This window comes from Coenobita brevimanus, chromosome 111 (assembly GCF_032717465.1).
Source record: "Coenobita brevimanus isolate Jiangsu-jjx chromosome 111, ASM3271746v2, whole genome shotgun sequence".
In the NCBI taxonomy this organism is placed as follows: Eukaryota; Metazoa; Arthropoda; class Malacostraca; order Decapoda; family Coenobitidae; genus Coenobita; species Coenobita brevimanus.
In genome coordinates this window covers 27,299,482-27,318,039 of record NC_137064.1, presented here as the reverse complement: position 1 = coordinate 27,318,039, position 18,558 = coordinate 27,299,482, and the positions used below count along the sequence as shown (strand labels likewise).

At 39.9% G+C, this 18,558-nt stretch overlaps 1 protein-coding gene across 1 annotated transcript in view; it reads left to right on the top strand.

Moving 5' to 3' along the window:
• The window catches only part of LOC145417855 (uncharacterized), a 109,671-nt gene that overhangs the window by 61,792 nt on the left and 29,321 nt on the right, over positions 1-18,558 (top strand). Inside the window, exon 2 of the mRNA XM_080286474.1 lies at positions 5,977-6,215. Coding sequence (XP_080142600.1) covers positions 5,977-6,215 — 239 coding nt within the window. The remainder of the gene's footprint in view (positions 1-5,976; positions 6,216-18,558) is intronic.

Below are 18,558 nucleotides of genomic sequence, written 5' to 3'. Positions count from 1 at the left end.
TACTAAGGTATGAGCTATAAAATTATAAAAGACGACTTTATTCAGACTAACAGTGGTTTTGCATCCTTTAACTGTTTTCTTGGACTTTATAGTCTAAGGATTAAAAACGGCCAGGAAATCCTAGGCCTGTCTGTTCTATATCTATCGTCCGACGATCCTGTTCAGTTTACGAGTGATTTCCTGTCCTCAAATCGTCAGTCTTTTTCGATCGGAGACGTTTTTTATTCTCAATATATCCAGGCGTTCTAGTCAGCACAGAGGAAATTCTCAGTCTATAAGGGTTATATATATTGCAGCCCATATTAAGTCTACTGTGTTACCGGATCTTCTCTTCGGAAGAACGGTGATAGCCAAAAGTAACTCTTCCTCTTTTTGGTGAAGTATGAATCGATCCAGGACAACCTTCATAGTCAAGCGTATGATGTTTGAATAAAAAAAAAAAAAAAAAGTAATCGTTAAAAGTTTTCTTTCCTCGTGAGTGTGATCAAAGGCCATAACAATATGGACTTTGAGATGATCACATATTGAAAATTTCTATAACCCTTCCATTTTGCTGACGGAAGTAGGACAAGACAGTGGTAACAATATAAATGGAAGAACTTTTATCCACATACAGAAATGGTTTGTTGTGAATATATAATTGTCTCAGGCAACGAACGAAACCTTATGCATGTTCATAAAAAAAAAAATAGACTAATATTGATATGCTGATATAATATCCTACATTTAACCAGTTCGTGGCAGTGTTATTAATACCCAGTCCTTATCATTACTTTCACGATGGTGTTACAGCCAAGATAGTTTTCTGTGTCAAACTCCAGACAACTGTAATCACATGAGAAAAAAAGTTTTCTATCAAACTCCAGACAACTGTACTCACATGAGAAAAAAAGTTTTCTATCAAACTCCAGACAACTGTACTCACATGAGAAAAAACTGTTGGCAAAAAGGCTCGGCAGTGACCTTCTTTGCAAGCGTGACCAAGGGAGGTAGGGAGCATTTGGGTAATTCCAGTTGACTCACGCACATTAAAGTCGAGTGGATTATGTCGAGTCTGGTAGGGGGCGGCCGGTGACACAGTGGGGGAGAGGGAAAGTGTGCAACGGTGGGTACTGAATACAGACAGATAGATAGAGATCTGATACAGCACTCTGTTTGGTAGGGGCAGCTGCTGAAAAAGTAGGAGGAGGGTTTGTACTGGAGGATGCAGACATATGTCTAGGAAATATGGCTGGAAAGACAACAGGAGAGGGGAGGGGGAATATGTAACAATATATATATATATCTATATATATATATATATATATATATATATATATATATATATATATATATAAATTTGTGTGTGTGTTTATGTGTTTGTGTGTGTAAGGGAAAGCAATGCTACGCCGTTGCAACCCTCCATATGACCAAGCACATACCTCCACCTCCCTGCACACCTAACCAAGCGCATAACGGCCCCCCCCCCCAATTATTTCTTTTTAAAGGTGGGCATAAAGAGAACGCCTTGAGGACACAGAACCTGGGCTCCTCGGATGCCTTGTGTAGGTTGTATTGAAATCTCTGCAAAAAATTATTTTCATTTTTTCATTATTAAAAAAAAAAAATAATAATAATAATAATGGGTGATGTTTTTACCAGTTGCCCCCTCATGAACAACAGGTCACAGCAGCGAAACCTCCCACCAGCACTCAGCATGGGAGGGGCAACTGAGCAGTGTTGTTCGAGGATGAACTCATTAAGAAGAGATGTTACTAATATGAAGATTTCTTATTCCACCGTAACTGTTGGGGCGTGGTGGATATGTCAACATCTTAACGGAAAACCAAAACTAAAAGCTAGGATTAAACGTGCAGTTATCATACCACCACAATGGGAAAGAGATTTCAGATTATTATAAATCTCTCTCTCTCTCTCTCTCTCTCTCTCTCTCTCTCTCTCTCTCTCTCTCTCTCTCTCTCTCTCTCTCTCTCTCTCTCTCTCTCACACACACACACACACACACACACACACACAGCAAAGGACTGGATGATAGAAAAGACAGGGACTCTTTAGTGCTTGGAGAATAATGCATAAACAACTACGTAATATTGTATTGATTTAGAGGTTACGTTAGGAAAAGACAAGGGGAATACCGCTTGCTGAGAGAGGTAAGGGATACCGGAGGGTTTTGAGAACAATGCAAAGCTCAGGAAATATTGAGGGAAAAGACACAGACAATACTCATGGATGGATAAGATTTGTTTAAGAATTTAGAAAATATTATAGTTAAAGATGGGAAAATACTGCTTTGATATACAGCGAAGAGTTTAGAAAATACTGGAAAGGCGTGGCAGAGCAATATTGCTTAGATTAGGAAGCACAGACAGGGAATATAAAACATGAACAACTCGGCTTTGTAAAAATAGGTGGGCTATGGTTTTGGGAATGCTGCAGGAATAGACAGGGACTACTGCACACAGGTAAAGGGAATATTATAGGATTTGGTAAAGAGAATGCAAGAGAGCGAGGGAACACTGGAGGATTTAAGGAATGTTGTAAGGGAAGTAAGAGAATATTGCTTAGATTTAGGAACTTCTGTAAGGGAAAAAAACATTGATTACATTTAAGGTAAATTTTAAACAACACAAGAGCATGGCTTAAATGTGAGGAATACTGCAGAAAGACAGGTGGCTACTGCATACAATAAATGGAGAAAAAAATGAAACAGGAAAATCATGTATTGTAAAGAAATACAAGATAATACGGTGAGGTTTAGCGAATACTGGAGGGAAAGACTGGGCAGTACAGCAAGTCTTGGGGAATATTATAGTTTAAGGAATACTGCAAGCAACAACTGGGGCATATTGCCGAAGGAACATTGGAGGATTTAGGGAAGAGGATGCAGGAGGGAAGTAAATGAAGAGAGGGGCTTAGGAGAGTGGGGAACCGAGGGGTGTCCGTAGGGGAAAGGAGAGTTTTAAGGTGAAGGAGCTTACTGAGGGAGAGGCACACAGGGCGGGGAGGGAGGGAAGGGAATGGGAAGAGAGGAGGAAAGATGGGTAGGGGAGAATATAGATAAACAAAAGGGCGAGGGAGAGGAAAATAGGGAGGCAAGGGGGATGAAGTAGGAGGATAGAGGGAGGGAGGAGTAATAGAATGGGAGTGAAAAGTGAAAAGTGGGGGAGGAAGGAGGAGGAGGGAAGGGAGTGGTAGTGGAAAAGGAGGTATGGAAGAATGAAAGAGGAATAGGAAGGGGAAGAGTAGGCATAGATGAAGGCGAAAGGAAATGGAAATACGGAGGAAAGGGAGTGGGAAGGAAGAAATGAAGGAGGACATGGAGGAAAGGGAAAGAGTGAAGGGGGAAATGGAGAGAGAGGCAGGAAGGAGCAGAGGAATGGAGAAGTGAGAAAAAAAAAGCGGGAATAATAAAAAGGTAAGAACACATAAAATGCTAAGCGGGAAAAGAGAGAGAAATAAGTAAGAATCACCCAAAGAATGCAACTCTTATGTCATACAGTTCGTCTAAGAACTGAATATTTGCCTTGGCCCTGTGACCTTGAGTTTCTGTCATTTATTCTGAAAACGAATTCTTCATCCTCTTCCACCCCTGATCATTTCTATTAAGTTCGGTCCAAATTGAATTAAAACTGAGCTAAACCTTCCCCCCTTCACTTTATCATTGATCTATTCCCAAAAATCTTTTTCATCCTCTACCGACCTTCAACCGTTTCACAAAGTTTGGAGGAAACTGAATAAGAAAATTTGAGTTATAGAATCGGACCTTTGCCCTTGCCCTATGACCTTGGCCCTTCGACTGATTGTTCTTTAAGCCGTATCACTTCATTCGTACCTTAACCTTAACCAGTGTAACAAGTATGACTTAAATAGGATTTAAAATGTTAAAAGTTGATACTGCCAAGTAAGCTGATCATTATTCTCAAAAATAATAGGTCATCCTGTGAGGTGAGGCTCAACCCTGCCACCAAGCTCGGTTTATTCGGATCAAAATTGTTTAGGATATGTTCATACACAGACACACGGAAAGACAAAAAACACAAAGAACAAAGCAGTACTATGGGCTAGGTATCACAAGCGAGAGTATAATAACAACAAACAGAAGGGAGAGAGACGAGGAGAGGGCGGAAGAAATACAGAGAGATGCAGAAGGAGAGAGAGAAGACATGGAGGCAAGAGAGAGGCAGACAAAGAGAAAAGAGAGAGGGGAACACTGAGAGAGAGAGAGAGAGAGAGAGAGAGAGAGAGAGAGAGAGAGAGAGAGAGAAAGAGAGAGAGAATGGGAGGCATGATGAAAAGGAAAAAAAAGAAAAAGGCTGAAAGGTATGAGAGAGAAGAGATCACGAAAAAAAAAAAAAATGAGAAGAGGGGCATAAAACCAAAGGAGAGGGAGAAGAACGGGGAGAAAGGAAAGAAGGGACCGAAACAAGAAGAAGGAAGAGAAAAGCAAGCTAAAACTATGATGAAAGGGAGGGGAAATCAAAAAGAAAATATGAGTGAACAGCGAAAATAACAGAACTAAGAGATAAAGTAGGGAAAACAAGAAAAAAACAGAGGGAATGTAAGAAGTCATTAGGGAAAGAAGAAAAATAACTATGGGTGAGGAGAAAAACAAGAATGAGTAAAAGGAGGTGAGAGAAATACAAGACAAAGTGAGGGAGGGAACAAAAAAAAAGTGACAAAAGAAAAAAGAAAATTTTATTGGAGAGGGAAAAGAGAAAAAATTAGGAAAGAACAAGAAGAAATAGAACATAGAGAAAAAATATGAAAGCAGAGAAATGAAAAGCGAGGAGATAAGGTCAAAAGCAAGATTAAAAACAAAGAAGAGAAATTGAGTAAGAAACCGAGGACGGAAGGGGAAGGATGGAAGGCACAGGTTAGAGAGAGAGAAAGAGAGAGAGAGGGGGGAGGGAGGAGGGGAGAGTGAACTGTGAAGGAGCGTGGAGTGAAGTTTAACTGCCCAACTCTGGATGAGGCGCAACCCTGTCACGTTCATTTGTATCTATACTCGTACTTCATCGGCGCATTTTGAATATTTGACATATTTTTTGCTATATCAACATTCATACCTCGCTTATTTACACATGTTGTTACCATATTTAGCAACCTTTAGTCCTTCGATGCTGTCTCCTGCCTTTACACTTGTTCATGTGATAATAGCCTAGAACTATTATCATACACCTATTAATATCCGTTCTCTTAGTGTGATCATACCATCTCAGCACACGCCTTTCTACCGTTTCATGAATAAACTTCCTTACTCCGTGTCTTTCCCGAATTTACATATTTACCCTACCCAACCTACACGCATCATTTGCATTCCTTAACATTCTCATTGTAAGAACTCTCACCCCTGATTTTTTACACTCACGGTCTACGAAGTCTCACATCCACACTTTAACGTGGGCACTGGTCATGCAATCATCGTGTAGCCTCTGTTCTCAAACATCAATTATAGTACAGCAAGGTCTTCAGTGTACTAGCGTCTTACTTCCTTGGGCCACTTTACTCTTCACGTCCATTACATATTTACTTTTCTTCTCGCTACTGCACCAAGGTGCTGCAGCCCCCACACTACTTTCGTCTGTCTCATTCACCTGCACATTGCACTGGGTCCCCTCCTGTATCAATAACCATTGTTTCACTCTTTATATAATCGATCAAGGTCTAGCTCGGGAAATTCTCTCTCTCTCTCTCTCTCTCTCTCTCTCTCTCTCTCTCTCTCTCTCTCTCTCTCTCTCTCTCTCTCTCTCTCTCTCTCTCTCTCAGTGCGGTTTTAGAAGCGAGTGGAGACATATTAATTGTTCCTCGCCCTCTGTCTCTCTCTCACTCCTTCCCCATTTACTTACCTCATTAATGCCATGCAGCCACAGAATATGAAATAAATATTTCTTTGTAGTTTAGCCGTGCCTTTTGGAAGGTCTTGCAAGTACAGGTAACACTGTTCTAGTTATACTAACTTATTTCGATTTATTTCAGGGGTAGTTAGTGGTGAGGGTTTATCCAGCACCTCCCCATTGCGTCTCCTAGTGGCTCCTCTCCGGACCCTGGGATTCGTGAGTGTGTCCGAGTCCCACTACGACCACACCCACCACACCCACCACCATCACCACCAGGCCCCTGAGCCACACCTGGATGCTACAAATGCCACCACTGAAGTCTATTTGGGGGCACCTGCTACGCTAGACTGCACCGTGCACGACCTCACCAATGAGTCGGTTAGTGCAGCCTTCATAACTCGTTTATTATACTCGATCTACTTTAACTAGACCTATAATTCCCTTCCCTCGTTCTTGAACGATGAGCTGTAACAATAGATTAACTTTCGAAGATGATGCTAGCCACCAGGAAGTGCAATAGGAAGGATGTAGTGCCGTGGCATTTTGTTATTCTACACTTTAGGTAGGGGGAAATGGATTGCAAAAAAAGGCGAAATCTCAGCCATCCCGAAGTGGAAAAGCTACACTGGTGCATTGATAACAAGTGACTTACTTGCCTTAGTAGTGATTTCAGGGATTTATTAAGGAGTCGAGCTACAAGCTTCACCTGCATTTGCGAAGAGCCGGTAATCTATTTTCGTAATGTCCATTTTTAGAAATTTTACAGGTTTCCTCAGATGACGGACGTCCATTAATACGGTACAGTTTTTGATGAACACTGTCATGCCTTTACCTACATGCCGGCATACCCGTTGATTAGTTTCAGCTAGTGGTATTTTTGGGTGACTCGCCTCATGGAAATTTCCTGTTACCCTTCAGTCCCGTTTCTCTTCAAAGTCAGTTGATAAGGAGGTACAGTCGGCAAGATTTCCGACTGGACCACCTGGTTGAGGGATTTGGCTAACGTGGCAACAGCGCGCGCCCGTGTGTGTGTGTGTGTGTGTGTGTGTGTGTGTGTGTGTGTGTGTGTACATACCCGACATTTTTTCGAATTGCTAAGCTTCATCCTCCGAATTATATTATGTGGCCATTGTATTATGCTATGATATAGGCTAATAAATATTATGTGATTGGGATAATGGGCTGTGCACTATACCATTTGTAGTCTGAATTATATAAAATAATTCTCTTGCCTTGTAGCGTGAACCACGATACAGGTTGAGTTGTGGTTCAGAAACAGAGGGCAAGTTCACCCAGAAATGGCGCGATGTAGGGGGAAAGGGGGGAGTATGGGAGTAAGTAGCCAACAGTTATATATTCTTAGTCATTATAGTATAGTTATCAACGTGTCAATGTTATCCTGTGCCCTGATTGATGATAAACCTATTTACTTTTATTATCTTTATATAGACCCGATTACAGACTAGGATACCCCCTCCCTAGTTAGCGGAAAACATGCCCTGCTCCACCGCCTCGACTCTCTCTCTCTCTCTCTCTTAAACTCCTCAGCTGGCTATCAGTACACACACACACACACACACACACACACACACACACACACACACACACATTATCAGTTTGTGCTAATGCGTAATGACGTTGCATTTAGTATGTTTACCTAAAATTTAATAGTGTCAAAATACAGGTGCAATACATAACCACCTCACATTACGGATTACGTTAACCAGTAATCAATACTTATTTGCATAGTTTATGTTTCAGTAATAGTCATGGGGTAGCCAGACCCACACTGATATTTTCGTTAATGTGAAAGGGAATCGTGTGTTCAGTGGCGGATACCAGTTAGTGGGGAGGTGGCCGCTGACACCTCCAATCCTCATAGCTATGGTGGTGAGCTGTAGTGTCACTGCAGAGGTTCCTGTTCCTCCAGTTATGTCAAATAATTAAACTTAACATACTGATGAACAGCCATTTCTTATGGAAAATATAAACAGCCTATATGGAACTATGAAGCATATTGTGGGAGTTTTCCAGCTCTCACGTACAAGTCACAGTCTTGGTCCTTTGTTTAAGTATTGCCAGCCTGACAGTGTGCAGTGTTAATCACCATGCTATTAATATTAGTTCTACATGCTTATTTACATTTGGAACGACAGAATTCAAAGCAGGATTTCATTCAGTACACAGAATGCCAAATACAGCATGTGTGTGTGCGTGTGGGTGTGGGACAATACGTATGGTGGGGGTGGGGGGAGTATAGTGAGTATGAAATGTGTGTCATAACGGTAATATGGGTGTGTGCATTCGTGGCTAAGGACGGCCAAGACTGATATGTAATCTTTGCCTTTAACACTTGATGACACACACCTTAGTATTTACTTAGGTTGTTTATATATTTGTAGCATGTTACATTATTATATTATTATAATTATGTTTTGAGGGTGAAACCTGAAACAGCATATGAAGACAAACACTGAAGTATTATAAAACTGTGATATGGAATCCTTATTTTATGAATAACTATTTCTTGCAAAAGAAAATAGTTATTTTAATGTTCATTATAAGATTACACTGTAGGAGCATCTGTTTTTAATGGTAGCATACCGGATTCCCAGCGATCAGTTTATTAAGTTATACTAGAGCATAGATTTATGCAATATATCTATTATATATTGTATTAACTATGTCATGAAGGCTCACCCAGTGGACTTTCACGTAAACCACGTCGAAAAGTCGCAAGTTCAGTGTTTAATAGGATACGAAGTTCACATATTTTTTGATGTGGTTATAAATCCAGCTGTCCTTTACTGGCCAATGTAATTCCTTATAAAATGAGACTGATCAAGTGTAAAACCAATACCCTATGTCGCATGGTAGTTTGAAAATGATCACTGATAATAATATATGATTACTGTATGACCCTCCCGAATGACCACACCCAGAATCTCTGTTTTATTTATTTTAATGTTGGGCCAGTTGGAACAGATATGAGTAAATGACACGATAGCACACGTGGATTTGCTGAATATAACCTAGTCAGTGTGAAGTTTCTTGATTAATGTGATATGTGGGTGTATGGTTATCAGGTAAAAGTGAGAACCTACACACACACACACACACACACACACACACACACAGAATATATATATATATATATATATATATATATATATATATATATATATATATATATATATATATATATATATATATATATATATATATATATATATATATATATATATATATATATATATATATATATATATATATATATATATATATATATATATATATATATATATATAATTTATTTGGTGGTGAATTGTAAGAATTATGGTAAACAGACAGGTTGAGGAAAAACTGGAGAGTGTGGAAGAGCAGTAGGTAGATAAAGGCCAGAGTATAGAGATGCGTTGATAGTCTTCTTCATATGACTGTTACCAGGAATTTTGTATTCATAAAATTTAATGATAGAGAAGAGATTTCCGCAGGCGACAGTATTCTAATGCATATGTATAAATTTACTGACGATATTTTTAACGACCATATGTTTATACTGTATCACTAAACAGTTTTAATATTATTAAAAAATATTTAGGGATCAATTGATATTCATAGTAATAATACGTCTAGATGAACGCATATTACCAACACTTGCACCACTGTTTATTAAGCCTTACAATCCCCATAAAATATACCAAACAAATGGTGGATAATGAACCATAACATGAAAAACGATGGCTTTTCCCGAAGCGTCAAAGATATTAGAAATGAAACTATATGAGCTATGTATGAATATTCTGTTCACGTGCAGATACGACCGTAGGAACATCTACGAGAAGGCCAGAAGTGGACACGTCACCGGCAATGTCTGTGGGTGGGTGTGCATCCATGGTATGGGTGACGTCACCAGGATAGAAGGGAGTTCCACTGCTAAAAAATACATTGAAATTTTGCAGGATTATTTCCTCCCCTCAGTTCAGGAGCGGAACTATCCGTTTCCTCCCTGCCCTATAATTTTTGTTCAGGACCGCTGACCCATCCACACGGCGAGAAGCGTCTCGGAATGGTTTGCAGGTCGAGAGGACTTGCAGCTGCTCGACTGGCTCAGTAAGGAAGCAGACATGAACCCCATCGAAAATGTATGGGGGATTATGGTTAACTGTTGGGAGCCTGAGAGTGAACCTGCCCTCAGGCTCCCAACAGTTCAGAAGCCAGCAACAGCTCATACGGACCATGTCGCCTCTATGCAAACAGACAGAGAGGTGATCGAGAAGGAGGGTGGGTTACTTCCTACTAATGAATGAGTTCCATACAACTCTTATTTTTTTTATTATCCTCTGATTATAATGGATCATATTCCATGCAGTATAACAATCTAACAGTAACTTTAATAACTTACTATAACTTACCTGGTAATATAACTGATACGACACTATCTTATACATTTTGCTCACTGACATGATTTTTATTACGGGGACTCATACAGGAATTAGTGACGTTTATGTGCATTTCTTAACGCAGCTTTCATGTTACAATTGCAGGTTTTTTTCCATTAAAATATGAAGCTTTCTTGATTGGCACAATTACAACTCTCTAGACATTTTGCCAGCTCGCTAGACATCTTGCCACCTGTTGACATGCCTAAGGTGCTGTTTTCCAGTCGTGAGAAAGATTTTAAAAAATTACTCAGGAATAAGTTGGTCAGTGTGTGATTAATAACAAATACCGGTAAACTACTAACACTTGCTGTCTGTTCGATGTAGTTTTAAGTGAACGTCCACAATGACATCACTTATAATACAATACATAACTCAAAGCTTGAGTATAACGTAACATACTGATCAAAGGAAATCCGATAATCTAAGTTTAAGAATCGCTGCACCTACAACGTATTTAAACAGATGTTATAATACGGTAATATTTCGTCCAGAAATATTGTTATTCATGTATTTTGCCACACATAATGCATTTTTTTTTATTTCAGTGTTTCTCTTCATATGCTGTTTCAGGTTTCACCCCCAAAACATAATTATAATAATATAATAATGTAACATGCTACAAATTTATAAACAGAACCTAAATAAATACTGAGGTGTGTGTCATCAAACGTTAAAGGCAAAGATTACATATCAGTCTTGGCCGTCCTTAGCCACGAATGCACACACCCATATTACCGTTATGACACACATTTCATACTCACTATACTCCCCCCACCCCCACCATACGTGTTGTCCCACACCCACACGCACACACACATGCTGTATTTGGCATTCTGTGTACTGAATGAAATCCTGCTTTGAATTCTGTCGTTCCAAATGTAAATAAGCATGTAGAACTAATATTAATAGCATGGTGATTAACACTGCACACTGTCAGGCTGGCAATACTTAAACAAAGGACCAAGACTGTGACTTGTACGTGAGAGCTGGAAAACTCCCACAATATGCTTCATAGTTCCATATAGGCTGTTTATATTTTCCATAAGAAATGGCTGTTCATCAGTATGTTAAGTTTAATTATTTGACATAACTGGAGGAACAGGAACCTCTGCAGTGACACTACAGCTCACCACCATAGCTATGAGGATTGGAGGTGTCAGCGGCCACCTCCCCACTAACTGGTATCCGCCACTGAACACACGATTCCCTTTCACATTAACGAAAATATCAGTGTGGGTCTGGCTACCCCATGACTATTACTGAAACATAAACTATGCAAATAAGTATTGATTACTGGTTAACGTAATCCGTAATGTGAGGTGGTTATGTATTGCACCTGTATTTTGACACTATTAAATTTTAGGTAAACATACTAAATGCAACGTCATTACGCATTAGCACAAACTGATAATGTGTGTGTGTGTGTGTGTGTGTGTGTACTGATAGCCAGCTGAGGAGTTTAAGAGAGAGAGAGAGAGAGAGAGAGTCGAGGCGGTGGAGCAGGGCATGTTTTCCGCTAACTAGGGAGGGGGTATCCTAGTCTGTAATCGGGTCTATATAAAGATAATAAAAGTAAATAGGTTTATCATCAATCAGGGCACAGGATAACATTGACACGTTGATAACTATACTATAATGACTAAGAATATATAACTGTTGGCTACTTACTCCCATACTCCCCCCTTTCCCCCTACATCGCGCCATTTCTGGGTGAACTTGCCCTCTGTTTCTGAACCACAACTCAACCTGTATCGTGGTTCACGCTACAAGGCAAGAGAATTATTTTATATAATTCAGACTACAAATGGTATAGTGCACAGCCCATTATCCCAATCACATAATAATTATTAGCCTATATCATTGCATAATACAATGGCCACATAATATAATTCGGAGGATGAAGCTTAGCGATTCGAAAAAATGTCGAGCATGAACACACACACACACACACACACACACACACACACACACACACACACACACACACACACACATACACGGGCGCGCGCTGTTGCCACGTTAGCCAAATCCCTCAACCAGGTGGTCCAGTCGGAAATCTTGCCGACTGTACATAAGGTGTGTGTGTGTGTGTGTGTGTGTGTGTGTGTGTGTGTGTGTGTGTGTGTGTGTGTGTGTGTGTGTATCTGTTTGTCTGTCTGTGTGTATGTGTGTAAACAGAATAACCCAAAGAGGTTTTACCGTATATTAATCAAAATTTGATCGAAGGATTTCGGGACAACCGAGGGACAGACGTATTGTTTTTCAGAAGGATAGATCGAGGATCAAAGCCACCGGGCTATATCAAAGTTTGACCTTGCAAGATCAACTTAAGCAGAATTTATTCGACGTAGACCAGACCTGGTACAAGGCATAAAGGTAATGTAAAAACGAAGGATTTCGATTTCGAGAATAATCAGTCGAAGGTCAGGGTCGCAGGACAAAGTCAAAGTTTGACCCTTGTGCCTATGTAAAACAAAATAATTAAAACAGTTTTGGTCTGACTTGGATCAAACCTGCTGGAAACACTGAACATGAGGCACGAGACCGACCTATTAGTTTTAAGACCATTAAATCAAAGGTCAGAGTCACGTACGTCAACTGTAATGAATTTATCCGACTTTCTCCAGACTTTGTGGAAGGGTTTAGTCTAAGGCAATGATAATGGGATTCGATTTTGAGAACAATCAGGCCAAAATTAATGCCACACGGATAGGTGAAAAGTTAAGGTAACAGGGCAAGGACTACTCAGACAGTTCTGATCTTATTTGGGCCAAACTTGGTAGAAAGGCTAAGGGACAGGAAGCAATGAAGCGATTCGATTTTGAGGTTAATTGGTTGAAGGTCAAGATCACAGGACAAAGTCAAACGTTCAGCCCTGTACCACTTAGTAGGCACAGGTGTCACTCTCTCTAAGTGCTCCTTCTCAATATTTTTTTTTTTTTTTTTGGGGGGGGGGGAAAGAAAGGAATACGAGCCAGTCTTTCACCTTGTCTTTTGACCATGACCTTCACTGAATCCTTTCGTGCTTGCTATACCCTCGACTCCCCCACGAAACTTAATCTGAACAGGATCAAAATTGTTTAAGTCGACGTGCAATGTGACTTTGATCATTGACTTTGCCTTGTGACTTTGACCTTTGACTGTTATTAAAATCAAATTAATTCTCTCTTGCGTTACCTCAGCCTTTCCACGAAGTCTGGTCTAAATCCGATAAATACTGTTAACGTTGACCAATCATGTGACCTTGGTATTTGACATCGTCTTGTAACCTTGACCGTGACTGATAGGTTTTGAAATCAGATTACTTCATTCTTGCCTTAATCTCAGTCCATTCTCCATGTTTGACATAAATTGGACTTAAATTGTTTGAGTTTGAGTTTTCATGTGACCTTGACCTTCGGCCTTTTGTTATATAGAAAATATGAGCAGATCAGCCTATCTAAAGACCCTCATTCTTTTCACGAAGTTTGGTCCGAATCGAATAAAAACTCGATATGTTTTGATCACACACACACACACACACACACACACACACACACACACACACACGTTATTATGCTACTCGTGCTTCGCAAGGACAGTTTTTAAAATATATCTGTTATGTAACCAAACAGGGTAGGACGTACACACAGATGAAAAAGGTAGTTGCTAATCAGTTAACCTCGGGCAAAAAAAAAAAAAAGGCATCAGTGTTATTAATATGGAGTACGGTATAGTCTGAAATATGACTCAGTCTGCATACAGATACGTTTGATAATGCTAAATACTCAACTGACGAAATGACATTGCAGTAATGAAAATATGATTATTATTGCTCCTCAGATGTAATGGATTACCATTTCTTTGTGAAAATTAATTATTAGTGCAGTCGATTTCCATTTTGTTAGTTCCGATTACACATAACAATTACTGTCCCATCCCTAAAGTCATCGGTCTGACACTCTCGGGCGCTGCGTGACTCCATTCCATTAATTACACGCACTAATTAAGCGCGAAATCAATGGCCTTGCGCCAAGCACAACCATAAGCATGTTTTTTCCGCCAAGTCTTTTTGTCCAGCATTGATGTATAATGATACAGTGTTTCTCTGGACGATAAATGATTTATATTCACCACCATCTTTCACTCGCTTCTCCAGACACCGGTTCACCAGCTTAAGCCTTTTATATCTGTAATAACTGTAATACCCATTCATTTTCACACACACACACACACACACACACACACACACACTATATATATATATATATATATATATATATATATATATATATATACTGTGTGTGTTTGTATGTGGGGGGGGGGTGATTCACTACTCTGAGACCCCAGAATAAATCCAGTACAACCGCTACTAATGAACGGACTATAAAGAAACTCAGCACTTACAAACTTCAGTATTATGTTAATTATATGATGTATTTCAGAAACTCCTCTATAGTTCATGTTACAGAGATACATGCAGGATGTGAGTTGCTGCTCTCTCATCTTTGCGGCGTTGAGAAGACATTAGGTGGTCAGCTGCACTGGTCCAGTAGTCATTCCGTGCCCCATAACTGATCTCGCATTTTTAGTCCTGATTTATTTATTTATTTTTGCTGTAGGGTCCCCTCAGGGGAAAAAATTCAAAATCAAGCCTCATACTGTACACTTGATTACCTAAAGGAAAACATTATTTGGAAAAATCCATTCAGCCTAGTAGATAAGCTACACAGAAAATTCTCCAGTCTGGAACACGGTATTCAGTTTTGTTTAAGCGCTGAAGGAGACTGCTTTCTAAACATGATAAAACTGTGAATAAATTGTTATGTAATGAAGAGAGTAAGCACTAATTCTCAATTATATCGCTTCGTTGTTTGCGAAAATATTCAAATTATTCTAGGGCCTCAAAGTACTGAATTAGCTTATTATATATATATATATATATATATATATATATATATATATAGATATATATATATATATATACAGTATATTGTGTGTGTGTGTGTGTGTGTGTGTGTGTGTGTGTGTGTGTGTGTAATTCATACCTGAGGGGTGTTCCTTATAGCTGAAAAAGAAAATCATCTGATGATATCCATAATACAGTAGTGCAATTGAACAAGAGTTTGAATGAAATATATATACCGATACATATTCATTGCCCATTTATACCTATGGTTGGGTACACTCTCACTATCATACTCTTCACACTCTCTCATTCACTCACAATCCGTCACTCATTCTTTTACTCACTCACAGTCTCCATCAGTTTCACGTATTCTCTCACTCACACATACGGAGTATCTCACACACTTTATTTTCACAATACTCAGTCACTCTCAGACTCATATTTTCAGTTACTGTCACACTTTCTCATACACGCTGTAGTTTACAGTATTCTCTTTCACTGAGGTCCTCCCACTCTCGTCCATATGTTCTCACTCACACATTTCCTCACTCCCTCTCATTACATGCTGTCACACATTTACTCACTCTTACTCTCCCATACACTCATTTTCTCTTACTAATTAGAATAGTTACTCATTTTTTTCTCACACACACTCAGTCTAACTGTCTTTCATTCACTCATTCATTCGTATTCGTTAACTCCCATACTTTGCGACTCACTTTCACACTATATACTGTCTCACTGCTTCTCACTGAAATTAATCTACTCACTCTCACTCCAACGAAGTCTGTCTTTCCCCAACTTACATTCAGTCGCTCATTCACACACCCATTGTCACGCTTTCTCACAACTACACTCAGTGACTGGCCTTTACATTCTCACACTGTTGTTCACTCTTCCTGTCACTCTCTCACTCATCTTTTCTCCGGTGCCATTCTCTGTCTCACATTCATATTCACCAGTTCTCCCTCATTATCACTCTTTGTCTCACTAACGTTCACCTCTTCTCCCACAATACCACTCTCACTCTTACAGTCACTTATTTTCTGACACAGCCACTCTGCCTCACTCTCACACATCATCACTCACAGTGTCACATTCACATTCTTTCATACCCAGTCTCGCTCACTTTTTCACACACGCACATCTTACTCACTTCTTCATTATCTCACTCACTTTCACACTCTCATTGTCTCTTTAGAGCCACATTAACTCAGCGGTTATCACGTTTAGGCCTACCTCCCCTTCAATGATCTGAGTCTGTTTTCAAATTCAGTCGTTGTTGACATTTAAAAAGGGCTGTTTGCATCTCCATTCATGTGTTAGCTTATGTCTGCACCCTGTCCGTTTATACCGATGACATGTAGACTGACACACACTTCATCTCTCACTTGCACTATTCTCACGATACACATCTTTGTCCTCATTCGTGCCGTGGTGGCGTTCCAGTCCTGCAGCAGACCACGTGCAGATCGATGCAGAAGCAGAAGTTTTTTAGGGGATGACCTTTGCAGGTCTTAGCTTGCTTTTTTCTTTACCATTTTTCAGATAAAGAAAGCTGTTGCACATCAGCTGTACCGATAGTGTAAACTGACTGACCATGAGCGAGCCATGTTTACTCTCGGTTAAGTTTGGAAATGTGCGGCCCGGCCCGACCCGATCGTCACGCTAGGCAGAAGCTAGTTACTTTATTCCTATTGGAAGTAGAATTGACATCTTTTTCTAGTGTTACTTTCATTCAGTGAATTTTGTTATCAACTAAAACTTACCCATTAAGGCGTAGGAACCCCTTAGAATCTCGAGTTTTCCAAGGGAGTGTTCGCCTCCAATCGGTGAACGTTTCAATTACGAAGTCAAATTTTAAAAGAGATTCCGTCGTAACATTGTGTTTTTTGGCACCAGCTCAATTATTAAATATCGGAGATTCCGCCTATAATTTTAAATCAACACGTTTGCTATGTTTTGGAGGTGAAATCACCAAGAGAAAAACCCCAATTCTGGCTTTAATCATCTCGTCAATAACCACGTCCTTATCGTTTCAGTTTCGTCGACAAGGCAGGTTGGCAGGGATACTGTAGAATTTAGCACTGCGTGTATGATGAATTTTACGGCGCCCCGTTTAGCACCAGCTCTCGCGTACCGTTGGAACCTGTTTTGCACAAACAAACCCTGAGCTATATTAAGAACTTCGGCTTTCTTCGCTACATAATCTGTACGCCACAATATTCAATGAGCGAATCTAACTTTAATCAATAGCCGAAAATTGCCCAGGGAGAAATCATCCAGGGGAAACGCCCTGTGTCTTACTTTCATCACGCGATTAATAGATCAGAGGAAAATTGTGATAACATCTCTCGCTCATTACGCGCACACAAAGCGCAGTTTACTGGTTGAGTACGAGTGTGTGAGTCAGGGTGTGGGAAAGTGAATGAGTGTGATGATTTCAGAGTGAAAGGGTGAGTGAGTGAGTGTGAAAAAACGTGTAACTGTGAGGAAGTGAGCGAGTAAAAATGAAAAGGAAAGTGAAATTGAGTAAGATGGAATTACTGTGAGTGTGAAAGGTGAGTTGGTGAGAGTGCGAGGGCGTCAAAGAAAATGTATGTAAGGGATTAGGATTGAGTGAGTGTGATCCAGTGCGAGAGTGAGTGAGGGTGGCGGCGTCATTACGAGACAGAATGAGAAGGCCTTGTGTCAGATTTGAGACTGAGTGCAAAGACGCGAGAGAGAGAGAGAGAGAGAGAGAGGGGGGGGGGGGACAGCACTACAACAAGCGAGAGAATGGGGGGTTTCCGACCTCTCAATATTCTATGTATAATATACGATTATTCACATAAAAGACATACTTTGGAAAATTGTGATGAAACAATAACCAAAGTGTGTAATACAATTCCGATGCACCACATAGACGTATGCATAACTCTGAGGTAGTGTTTCATGCCTGTTTAGGTCATTTCCCCCGATCTAATGGTTGTTTTCTAGCTGCATGTCTTCTGCTTTTTTATTTTTTATTTTTTAATTTTTTTTTAAATACCTAACTCTGCTGTCCATTCTCAAGAGTAGCAGAGGCTATCCCTTTCATGGTCAGGAACGTAAAGCGCTTCACTCAATTACTCTCACATATTCCTACCACATGTCCCAAACCACCTCAGCCAGGCGTAGGCATCACTTCACTAACACGCCCACCATTAGAGCGTCCTCGTAAACTTCACAGGTTATTCTGTACGTTTCACCATACCAGTTTCATTGTATCTGGTACTGCAAACATCTTCTTCCTTTACTACCCATGTTTCTCTACAAAATAACATCACCCTGCGTGCATACGAAACATAAAATTTTCGATTCGAACTTGCAGAAAATCCCCTCTTTGCCAGTAAGCTCAAAAGCTCTC